The 12,541-nt window shown below is 36.5% G+C and overlaps 1 protein-coding gene across 2 annotated transcripts in view; it reads left to right on the plus strand.

Moving 5' to 3' along the window:
- The window catches only part of LOC139960876 (uncharacterized), a 52,084-nt gene that overhangs the window by 23,164 nt on the left and 16,379 nt on the right, over positions 1 to 12,541 (plus strand). For both annotated transcript variants that reach the window (XM_071959540.1, XM_071959539.1), the window contains exons 30-43: positions 844 to 1,047; positions 2,622 to 2,843; positions 3,313 to 3,436; positions 4,076 to 4,341; positions 4,504 to 4,593; positions 5,702 to 5,937; positions 6,684 to 6,855; positions 7,189 to 7,252; positions 7,565 to 7,789; positions 8,393 to 8,635; positions 9,386 to 9,485; positions 9,730 to 9,886; positions 11,089 to 11,189; positions 12,152 to 12,300. In XM_071959540.1, coding sequence (XP_071815641.1) covers positions 844 to 1,047; positions 2,622 to 2,843; positions 3,313 to 3,436; positions 4,076 to 4,341; positions 4,504 to 4,593; positions 5,702 to 5,937; positions 6,684 to 6,855; positions 7,189 to 7,252; positions 7,565 to 7,789; positions 8,393 to 8,635; positions 9,386 to 9,485; positions 9,730 to 9,886; positions 11,089 to 11,189; positions 12,152 to 12,300 — 2,353 coding nt within the window. The remainder of the gene's footprint in view (positions 1 to 843; positions 1,048 to 2,621; positions 2,844 to 3,312; positions 3,437 to 4,075; positions 4,342 to 4,503; positions 4,594 to 5,701; positions 5,938 to 6,683; positions 6,856 to 7,188; positions 7,253 to 7,564; positions 7,790 to 8,392; positions 8,636 to 9,385; positions 9,486 to 9,729; positions 9,887 to 11,088; positions 11,190 to 12,151; positions 12,301 to 12,541) is intronic.

Raw genomic sequence — 12,541 nt, forward strand, 5'->3', positions numbered from 1 at the left:
ATTACATCTTTCAACGAATGAAATATTTGCACTATTGCACGAATGGAAACCATTCATTATTTGTTTTATACAACACCATCAAATTTGGATATAATTGGATGTAAAATGCACTCATGCAACAGATTGTTTTGTACAGACAGGTTTCTCTGCTCTCTTACCATTGAAAAAAGTGCTACCAAGAAAGTATAATGCATGGTTCTATCATCATAGCATGCAATAGAGCGGATTTTGCACGCAATCAACGAGCAATTGACCAATCAAAAGGCCGGAATATATTTAGGCGTTGTATAATCATGGCTATAACTGTCTTGTGTGGTTAATAATCTCTAAGCTTTAAATATTGTTAATGCAACCATCCCCTTCCCTATGATGTAACTTCTATGAGAGTGTTTTCTTTACTTGAAGTTTGTAGCTACATTCTTCTACTAGATTTTTTTCTTTTTTCTGCCATGTATTCATTATTTCTGGATATATTGATTCCACAGACATAGGTACCAATGTTGTGCTTGGGTGATTTGGGGTGGGTAAGGGATTTGGGGGACAAAGAATAGTTGCTTGTGACAAGAGGATTTTGCTCAAAGAAAGAAAGTCCAGTTGCATCCTCCAATTTCTTTACTAATTTTGGCCACAGTCCACCCCCCAAAAAAAAAACCCACCACATCTATTTTACAGCATGAATCAATAGTATCTACTTTTAAAGTTGGTTCTTCTCTTTTCCTACTGTAATATCTCACAATGCAGTTTTTTACTTTGAGGTTAAATGTTTTTTTTTCATTAGTTCTTTAGTACTTTTAATAGTTTTCTGAACAAAATTAATAACAAATGTTGCGATGGTTTTTACAGGTCTCTTATCGTAGAGTTTTGTCAGAGGTTCCACACTCGTATCTGCCAGTATTCACTCCGAGGTCAAATCATTGCCTATCTGAACTCCATCTTAGTTCTTCTCAAGGATTTCCCGGCCGTGAGAAAGAACCACTTCGTGATTGGTCTGCCCAACGAAAAGAAGAGTAAAGACGACAGCCCTGCAGGACTTACAGCAAATCCAAGGTCAGAGATATTTATCAGAAATTTAATATTCGAAGAAGGGTTTCATCGTGACCATGTTGATGAATATCCTTAAAAGTGGTTGTCAGTCTACTGCTTTGATGAAACTCAAAACACCGATGTAACACTGATGTAACACCGTTGTAGCCCTGTTGTAAACCTGTTGTAAACTGTTGTAACGCTGATGTAACACTGATGTAACCCCGTTGTAACCCTGTTGTAACCCGGTTGTAACACCGTTGTAACCCTGTTGTAGCCCGGTTGTAACACTGTTGTAACCCTGTTGTAAACTGTTGTAACACTGATGTAACACTATTGTTACATTGATGTAACACTGTTGTAACATGGATGTAACACTGATGTAACACTGTTGTAACATGCATGTAACTGTGTGGTAAATAGTTGTTGAATGAAGTTTCAGTTAACATTAGCAATGCAGTATTTATCTTTTAAGTTATTTAACACCCTAATATATCTCGATCCCTGCTAGGAAATATCCATAGTAAATGTGCTTCTCTGTGAAGGATACATGAGTAGGAAGTGTTTTCTTTTGTTCATGCACTTTACATTGAAAATATCTTACAATGAAGCTGTGATTATAAGGTATGTTTAAGGCTTAGTCTCATGATTTAGACAAGACAGGGATGATTTGACCTTAAGACAGGAATTTACAGAGTTAACTTCCCAACTTGTATTTCATATATATGATTTATATATATATATATGATTTATATATGATTTATATATATGATTTATTTGTGTCATCACATAGTAATACAAGGTGAACAAGACAATATAACTGCAAATAAGTAAAAAATGTGAAAGGAAGAAAACTTAGAAACCCTTTTGGGCTTAATCGAATAGAGTACTCCCATCAAAGAAAATAGAAAACCTTACATCTCAAGAATACTACCAACGTCTCTTAATAGATAATGGCTCAGAGATAAAGGTTTAGGTGAGGGGAGCAGGCATGAAGCTCGTCAACGAGAAGTATCTTATAAATATTCCTAATGGAAGATTCTAGCTCTGACTCAGTGGGGTGTTTAAATCCTTATTTACACTTTTGCAGATGCCCTGATACTTGTCTGATATGTTATAAATCAGGATATGAATCTGCTAGTTTGCCGAATAGGTTAAAAAACGTTAACTACAAACACAAGTGCATTACTTCCTGAGGTGGTTTTCATAACTTGGATAAATCGGTCATTAAGTAAACTCCCACCCCCTCCCCTCCCCTCCCCTCCCCTCCCCTCCCCTCCCCTCCCCTCCCCTCCCCTCCCCTCCCCATTCCCCTCTCCCTAATTCTAAACAGTAACATTAAGGCTACTGGCTAGCCCCAAGTGACCATGTTGTAGCATATTTGGATAATTTTTTTTCAGTTTATGAACATGTCAAACCTTTTTTGTCATTTTGTTGGATTGACAATCGGTTTTCAAAATGTGAATTTGTCTGATTGGTTGAGTTACATCATATAAGAGCTTCTCAACAATAGGTTGCTATCAAAAAGGTCCTTTTCCTCTGACTGTTGTTTAAGGGGAAAGAAAAAGATGTTTAATTTGTCTTTCTTAAACCAACAGAGAGCTGAAAAAGAGACCGAGAAGGCTTTTATCCCAAGACGGTTCAACTTTGTTAAACTTGTGGTTTCTACCTCATCACTCGGAAGTACTGATCATGTTTAAGACTCTCGAAAACGAGGCTTGCGTGAAGGCTTTACAGTGCACTCTCAGAATTGTATCATCGCTGCACGACATTTTACAATATCTCTGCGCTCATTCTAAGCTCGGCAGCTCTCCAGGAAGGTGAGACATCTTGTCATTTCAAACAAATGTATTCTAGATATTTATTTCTCAATCAGTTTCTTAAAAATCCTGATGATTGGTAAAAAATATATTTTAGAAAATTTCCAAAATTTGGCCGTACATTTTTTTGTGATAAATTGTTCCAGGAAAAAGAAGGAGAAGGAAACTAGTTCATTGATCCAATTAATAAGAAATTCAAACTGTTCATGAAATTTTTGTCTTTATCCATGAATTTACAAAAACTCTGAGATGCAAAATGTCCCTGGGGCCCAACGTGACTCTTGATGGCCCCGGTCTTAACAAAACAACTATACCTGGCAAGTAAAGTTATGTAAAGTGACTACATGTGGTATATGTCAACTGAGAAAAATTTTATCCACAGGACTATTGTGCTTTTATAGCTTAAAAGTAAGTGTTTGACTGCTGAGGTTTGCACTTTTTAATAATATTTTGATACGCTTTTGTTCAGGGTACACCTACAGCAGAAAGAATACATCACGGCAGATTGGGGAGGTACAGAGGGCATCATAGCTGAACTGAGAGAAACTCAAAAACAGATTAACCATCTGGATAATCCAACAGATCCTGAGCAGGTAGGAACCACAAATGCCCAGAAGGATGTATTTCTTAAATCTTACCTGTGACCCAAATGATCAGATTAGGTTTCCCTGTGTTGTTTCTGAGACCTCTATAGTGTAAACCAAAGTAGCATAATGCGTGAGCTAAAACCAAAAAACAAGAAATGTGATAAATGGTAAGGTTGTCATTTACCTTTTTTTGTGTTAATCTATGGTTTGCTGAGTCAGTTCCAGTTCAACTTTTAATTTAAATGTCGCTATGTCTTCTGTGGGTGTGCATTATTTGGTTGGAATTTTGTCGTCAAATCTTCATCTTCAAATTCTAATTACTGATTGGCAATGACTATAAAAAGTTATCCAAGTTTGCTGGTTTTTATGTGTAGCCTGCAGATTGTTACATAATTTTAATATTGGCCTTGGATCAGAAACGGTTTGCCATTTCTATTACTGTTTGTTGTCATAGTTTCTATTTGTTTAAAATTCTGTTGTAGTAAAAATTGCTATTTTAATTATTTGAAATTTAGTACTTAATTGTCAAAAAAAATTTGAAGCATTAATTAAATGTTGTACAACACTTTTTTTCTAAAGTACTAATAATTCAATAAGAAGTAATAAGTTAATTTTGGTATTTGCTTTCATTTTTTCGACGTCAAGATTTCAGATCTATTATCGTTGAGAAGAGACGTCTTATTTTTGGAGTTTGATGCTGCCGTCCGTCACTCTCTCAGAAACACTTTACTGTCGACCAAGAACGCAGATGGTTTTAAGAAAGTGACCAATAACATGAACGCGGGCTTACCGGCCTTGAGCAACATACAACAACCATCGAGTTATGGTGCATATCTGCGGATACCAGACCCTCTGCAACCCAGGGATTTTAAGGCGCAGGAAATCTTCCCGTGGAGAGCATTTCTTGGCAGGTAAATTGAATTTATGTTAAGAACTCTCACATTAATGACGTGGCAACATCTCATATTGAATAATTCATTTTTTGTAGTTGTATGATCTGTGTTGGGGAACGATTAACTCTTGTTGAAAATTGGATACTTAAATTTACTTTTGCATTTGCGATAATTTTTCAGGAGGGGGCCCTATCCGATACGTTTCTGGCAGTGGACCAGGATTGAGTCGTACATGCAGCTGTGCTTATGTGAACTTAAAGATGTTGACAGGTATCGTATGCAGATAACAAGCACTGGTTTTGGTGTAACTTAAGTGTAACATGAGTCTAACTTAAGGGTAACTTGAGTCTAACTTAAGTGTGAGTAACTTAAAGGGATTTTCTGTCAACTGACAATGATTGATTAATAAAATGCCAGTATTTTTTCTGCATCGCTAGGTCAAACTGCATCCCCTTTAGCATTTTTTTGTATGACAAATATATCTATTTTTCAAAGTTTGTGAATGCATCTGGCAACAGTAGAGTGAGTGATGTCACCACCACAATTTCAGTTTCAAAATGTTTTGTTTAACTTAGTAATATTTAACTCATATATTTTGCAGAGAAAAATGATATTGCTACATCAAGTTGCGTTGCATTTTGATGAATTGCTAAATGCAGAGAATTGTGACAGCTATACAAACATTCCAAATGTAGTAATATTCCAAGGACAAAACAGCAAAGAAATTATTATTGAAAATTTAAGCTTTTGGGATAATATTTGCCAAGGACATCGCAGGCCATCTACTGTGAACTACTCCAAGGGAAGATTCAATGGTTTAGTCAGAATAAGTTCCATTCAATCAACCATGTCTTGAGTTAGGGACAAGCTATTGAGATGGGGTTTTCAACTAACGGTGTGGAATATTTATTTCTTCCATAAGCATAAAATTGTTTGGCCCGCTGGAACATTCCTTTAAGTGTAAGTTCAGAAACTTAACTGAGAGTGATGAAAAAACTGTAGCAGTAATTTTGTGCATTTCAGTGACAGAAAAGTGTATGTTATTTTCATGACAAAACTTTTATGCAGTCATAGAATGAATAATTAGTTAATTGCAGAAATAATTCAGATATATGTTTCAACATGCATGTGATGCATTGTACCCAAATGGAGTTGTGACTTGTTAGTGTGAAGTTGAGGAATATGAAGGATTAATTTTGACCAGAAACACCTTCAATGTATATTAGTTTTGATGGCAAACCTGAAAAGCATCTGCCTATGGAGCAATAACCTTAACATTATTACCTTCAAAGATTTAATGACAGTGATAAAACTCATGTACTAAATATTTCATCATATTATATATGTAGCTTGACTCCATCCTCGATATGATTCTTAGACACGCTGCCAATGGTGAAATCCTGGGTGTGGCGTTACTGATGGAGGACGTCTTACAGAGCGGACAACAGGAGATTGTGATGTCACCTGACGAGGGCGAGGGCGAGGATCAGCTCAGCGAGTCCGAGAGACCGGGCAGCGCTACTAGACCTAAGAGTTCAGCCAGTGTGAGAAGTAAATCATCACAACAGAGCCAAACAGAGGAAGATGTGGAGGAAGAGAAGAAAGATGTTGTTGGTGAGAAACTTTGAAAAGTTCTTCCAAAGATAGGGAATCAGTACCGCCCCCCCAAAAAAAACACAAAAAAACAAGTAAAAAAAATGGCCTATTTCAATGAAATGACAATCTCCTAGCCGCTGATTCAGTTACGTCATAACTCTTATCATAACGATGGTTTCCCTAGTCTACTGTAGTGATTCTGCTTAAAAGTAAAGATAATACAGATGATTGTAGCCAAAGTTTCTGAATAGTTTACAGAAGTTGTATTACAGGCCTTTCGAAGTGTACTAGTTTGCCTAACATATGTTCATGATATTAGACTTAGATGTCTCAAGCTTTTGTGATGGGTGGTTGTAAAGACATTGTATGATTTTTAATCAATTTAGTTTGGTTTGGGGAGGTTTATGCAAGGAATTTCTTCACAATATAATACATTGGATATCACTCATTTTAAGAGAGTTTTTTTACGATAGTCCAAATATTAAAAACGATATGTGTGGTTCACGTCGTTGCAAAAGAAGAATTTTACAATCCTGTTAATGATTTGAAACAGTTTAATTAAACATTTTCAACTTTGAGACAAAGATAGAATGTCATCATTTCTTTTGTATCCAATGAGATTTCTGTTTTCAATGTCTCTAGTTGTTTTGCAATTTTATTTTCCTATTTTCTCTCCATATTTAACTATTTTCTATAGAATAAAAATGAGATGTGTCTCTTACTTTTACTGACAAATAATATTCACACTTCTTTCTTTTTTTCAGTTTCTCTAAAGAAGAAAGCTCTTTCTCGGACAACTGAGCCGGTGAAAGCTTACATATTACTGAAGGACTTTCTGTTGCTATGGAAACGATTGGAAGTGTTCAAAGAAGAGTGGGGTCAAAGGAAACTTGGAGTGCAAGTGATTGATTCCCCTTTCCTCTACCAAAAATTCTGGTATGTTTTAACTTCTTTTGTAATTCTTCTTTTATGAAAATTTTAGATTTTCTGTCAGTTTATTGTATTTATGTGTATTATGTTGCTAATCTTTTTGTCTGAAAGGGTAAAATTACTTTTTGCATTTTGCATGAGATAACTGCAGGTTTAAGCATTTTGAAGCTTTATGCCTCTTCCCATTCCTTAACTCTCATACTCTTACCCTTCAGAAATCTTTATTGATCGGTTTTGTTCACATGTCTACATGTGACTGCATGTATGGACCTAAGTTGCAATGTACATCCATGTCTTGATTTTCTCATATGTATCTTATACCATCTTTCTATTTTATAGCGATACTTACAAGATGGACATCTTGTATCCAGTGGTCAAGAGTATAGCCAGCAAATATGGTCAGGTCAGTAATATTACCATCTTTCCGAACAGTCCTGACTCCCGACTTGTGTCTTTTACATTACTCTTATAACTTAGAACAATACTAAGATGCATTAAGTCCTATTGGAAATTGTTGCCTTAGATCAATAGAGCAGGAATGCTCTTGACTTTAGAAGCATGCAAGATAGCTTGGAATTGAAGATTTTCTTTCATCCATCTTACAACTCCTTTTAAGGTTGTAAAATCCTATGTGTAAGCAGGATTATCATTCTTTTTCAAATTGTTTGTGCCATTATTTCCATTAATATAATTTTCTGCAAAATTCCATCCACAGGGAGACCTGTATGAGGGAATGACCTTAGACAGCGAACCTATCGTCGCACCGAAGGAGGCCTCTGAAATGGAGATGCGAGCCAAGCAGCTGGTCAAGCTCTTGGATGAGCTTGAACATCACATGATACACGAAGTCCAGAGGAAGATAGCTAGAGAACATGCTCTAGTTATCGCTGAGAGGGCCAGGGAAGAGGGTAACCTCCCCACCGACCTTTGGAAGAGACCGGTGAGTGATGATTATAAACCTCAGAGGCAGGTGTACATCCTCCCTGTCTAAGGTTATACACCCTCACAGCTGCCTTGAAGTTGTCAGGTTCTTAAAGTTTTGTTTGAGTTTTACTGGCATTTGGTACTATTTTGTTTTACAAAACTTACAGGGTTTTGTTCAAAGCATGAACTAATTTTTAAAATTTGACAGCTGAACAGCTTTTGTCAGCTTTATAGTTAGAGAGCTTCTCTGCATTCTTCAAGTTTTGCAATATTTTAGCAGAAATAATAGGATCAGGTGGGACAAGAATTCCCCTTCATGGGCCCCCCAAAAAATATGATAAAAATGAAAGAACAAATTAATTTTACTGCAATGCTGAAACATTACTACTTGAGATTACACAAACCTGTAGGAATGCTGGATTTAAGGGTCTTGAAGGAACAAAAAGAACAAAAAAATTCTTGTTTTATTTTGAAGTGGGAGTTCAGCGAGTTACCCAACAAACTTATGAAGGGCATGATAGTGTTGGCAATTACACAAATGGGACACAGGACCCAGGTTTTGTTATGGCACTCAGTTGGCTTAAACACTCTATTAAATTCTTTTGGTTTCTCATCGCAGGCCATTAATGAGAGACCTGTCATCCCCAAACCCCACATCGCTGAGGACTTCTCCAGGGTTCTCCTGGGGTACTGCCGAGAAGATGGAGATAAAATGGTCATCCCCAAATCCGACCTGAACGATGCACTTTCAAGTTTGACTAATGTCATCATGATGAGAGAGAAAAACAGCTACGAGAATTATTCAATGTTTTATGAAAACCTGATACGACAACATCATCAGTTACTCTACCAGAAAGAACAGGTGACTGTCACATGACATGATAATAATTTACATATCTGCATATATTATGAATAGTTGATAAAAGAAATCGTAAGAAATTAACAAGCCTTCTGTCTCCAGTGTTTATCATACTTATGATAAATCCACTTCCAGTATTGAGGGAAGAACTTATAGTTTGGAAGTCCAGAACATTGAAACAGCCATTTTTGTTTGTCTAACTGTTTACTAGGATTTTGAATTTATCCCTTTTAAGGTAAGGCTTGCATATTTTAAAGGTGACCTGGTAATTTGATGGGTTCTAAATATGTCATTTGTAGATTTTTTTGCCTTCTTATTAGTAACAGCACTGTTTAATCTATCATTCTATCCCCTTGTACATATATGGATTCTCAAAATCGCGACCAACTTTACAGATAACAGATTGAGGACAACATATGTAAAAGTATTTACAACTTAACATATCTAGGCTTTTCAAGAAGCTCTCACATGCACCAAGGAATTGTTTATCTCTGACTTGATGGTCTAACATACCAAGTGATTCATCTTTCAAATCAGTTAGTGGTGTCAGTCGGGACAAGTGTTAGTACGGACAAACCTATCATCTAGAGGTTTTTCAAGAAGCTCTCACATTTTCAAAGTAATTGTTTTTTCTCTGCCTTGATGGTCTTAATAATTCCATGTGATTCAAGCTTTCAGTCAGCTGAAGGTAAACTTCCCATTGAGAAGAGCCTAAACCAATATTTATGGTATGAAATCTTTCCAACTTAACAGGAAATTAAACACCTGCAGAGGGCTTGTGCAGAAGCTAGCTCTGTGTCTCTGGTTGACGTCCAATGCCAGCTTGCTGACAGAAGCCATGAACTGATTTTAGGTAAGACAAACACTAACAAAGGTAGGACGTGGAAGGGTGGGGCGCAAGGGGGGGGAGAGGGGCGGGCTGAGTGTGGTGTGGAGTAAGACAAGAAAAACTAATTTTGCCCACAGACCCTTTAAATTTACTACCATGTGAAACACTACCAACTCAAATGATATCAACCATCACATCTCCCCTCTATTAAGTTATCTAAAAGTTCCTGTATCGGTCAACGACATGGATGTCCCCTATGTTGTTTCAGAAATCACTGCCCTCCGCTCAAAGATTCACGAGATGCGGGAGATGACGCTGACCCAGCAGCAGGAGATTCGAGAGCAGGTCAGAGATGAGTACGATCAGCTCGTTCAAAACTTATTCTCGTCAACCTTCAGCCTCAAGAATAAGTTTGATCAATTTGGGTGAGTGAGAATACTGTATGGGGTCCAGTACAATGAGTCAATTGCAAACCATGTTGCTAGGGGTTACCATTACCCCAAAGGTTGCATATTGTTACTTTATCATCTCTAGTACAGAGTTGAGGTAACTGAAGGCTATGTTGGGGCTGGATTTACCATTTGTGTAGAGGGGCTCTTTAACATTGGATGGGGAAATAAATTTAAAGGAAAAAGAGTGCAAAAAAAAAGAAAAGAAGAAAAGGACATGAAATGAACAAAGAAAGAGAATTATTGAAAAATATTCTCACCGAAAGATATTGACTGACAACACCTGGCTTGGTTGCCTGTGTCTTGGTTGCCAGTTAGGGCACTTACATAGCGTATTTTACTGTGTAATTGACTGTGTTTTAATTTGTAATATGCATACTACGTTTGGAACAATTTACCTAATTCTTTGCATTTTTTATAAATTTTTCCTAATTTTTTTTGTGGTTTATATGCGTTAAGGGCTTCAGTTATTATCGTGTAGTACGGGTGTTTTTCATATTGTTGCTTTAGGCTTTTACATTTTTTGCCTTATTGGTTCTATATATTTAATATTTAGGTTTTTGATACTATTTGTTTTTAGCTGTTACACTAGTAAAGGGCTTTGAGCAGCTTTGCTGATTATGTGCTATATAAATATTACTTATTATTATTATTTTCCTGCCCTACCTTCATGGGGCACACATCCAACCAGACCATATATGCCTAAGCAGTCAAACATATTATTGTCTTAGTAATGAGGAGTTTGTTAGGAAGGTGAACTAGGTTATAAGAATTTTATACTTCTGTCTTGTAAAACCATGTAAAGGTACTATGTAGTTACATTAAAATTACTAACTTGGATAAAATGGTCGGCATTGCTTTAAAATCTTTAGTACACTTTTGGCATTTCCATGACTGTTTTGGAACAAAAAAAAATCATGATATAAATTAGCTATGAGAAAACTTTGTATTTCAAAATGTTTGGTATCCAAGAAGATTTTATTCTGGAAGCAACTGGCCAGATACTTAACCTTCTAAACCTAGCTCAACAAAATAGTTTTTTCCCTTTCATTAATTTTTGGCCATTTTGAACAACTTTTTGGCGTTTATTATCAAAGTCATGTCATATTTTGTATGTTAGGGAAACATCTACTCAGAAAATTACAAAAGTAACTGTTTGTCTTTGATAAATTTATCAGAAAGGGCCTCTACGATGAATGCTACCGGATCGTGGCTGAGGTGAGAGAAGAATCCGCAGAGGCAATGAGCAAATACAAATCTAGATCTGTGGGATCTGGATGTGAGTTCACCTTGATTCATTCTACTTCTTATGATAATCATTTTAAAGTGGCTGTTAGTGGTTTACCGACGTTCAAGAACTTTGTCGCATATTTCATTTGTAGTTCCTTGCAGTATTCACTAGCATAACGGATATTTGATTTCTTGAGAAACTGTCTTTTTGCTTGTAAGGAAATGTCATTACATAGAGTTGTGTATGTCACTTTAAAAGACTGATTTGCTTAAGTCTAGGCAAACTTTGCATCTTAAGGTTTTAGACTAATGTTATTATTGTCGTCAAGTGAGTGCACAAATCTACAATTAATTGCTGGCTTTTCTTCATAGGTGAAAATAAATACTTGCAAGTGTTAATATATAACATTGTTATTTCTTGATGAGAAAACAAGTTTATTTGTTGAGAATTAGACTAGGGTTGAATTTTTTTTTGGGGGGAGGAGGGAGGGGGGGGGGCCAGGTGATGCACCAATTTCTTTTAGGCGGACTTCAAATTGTTGCAAGTTCTGTAAAGTATATTTTGGACAGACGGTTGGTGAGTCTTTGAAACTTTCATTCCTAATCATGCATGTGGTTGGTGTACTTAATGTCATCATTATTTTATTTCACTTGGCAAAAATTTTTGCAACATCCAGATTATTCTTTTGAGAAAATATCATGAAAACTGAAAAAAAACCCAAACCACAGGAAATATCAGAATGACAAGAGTATTGAGAAAAGGTTCTGTGGAGCATGGAAAAAGAATGGAGGCCAAAACAAGAGCTATGATGTTTGGTTGAGTTTGGGTCCTTGGTACTTTTCAACAGAACTGGTATGCCAATCTCTCCACTGAGATGCCGTCAAAGTTAAACATTCAAATTGGCATAGTTACACATTGTTACTGATAGATTTCCAAGCTAGTTGAAAACTCCCTTCAATGTGGCATGAATGTTCTTGATTTCATATTTCTCTTCTTACACATCCATTTAGCTGATGAGGTGATGGACATCAATATGAAGAGAGCTCAAAGTCTTTACCAGATGAGGAAGGAGAATGAGGAGATGGGCCAAGTGGTTCTGAAAATGAAAGCACTGACTAACTGGAAGGTCACAAAGATAAAGGAGACATACAACAGGAAGGTAAAAATGATTACTTGTTGGGCATTTTAGGTCTCGGGCGTAATCGTAGTGGCTAGATCTAGTGACTGCCCGACAACCTCTAGGTTTCCAGGTTTAAATTACGAACCACCAACAACCTCTAGGTTTCAAGGTTTAATTTACAAACCACAGACAACCTCTAGGTTTCCAGGTTTAATTTACATACCACTGGCAATATCTAGGTTTCCAGGTTTAATTTACAATGCAACGACAACCTCTAGGT

Source organism: Apostichopus japonicus, chromosome 20, assembly GCF_037975245.1.
Source record: "Apostichopus japonicus isolate 1M-3 chromosome 20, ASM3797524v1, whole genome shotgun sequence".
Lineage (NCBI taxonomy): Eukaryota > Metazoa > Echinodermata > Holothuroidea > Aspidochirotida > Stichopodidae > Apostichopus > Apostichopus japonicus.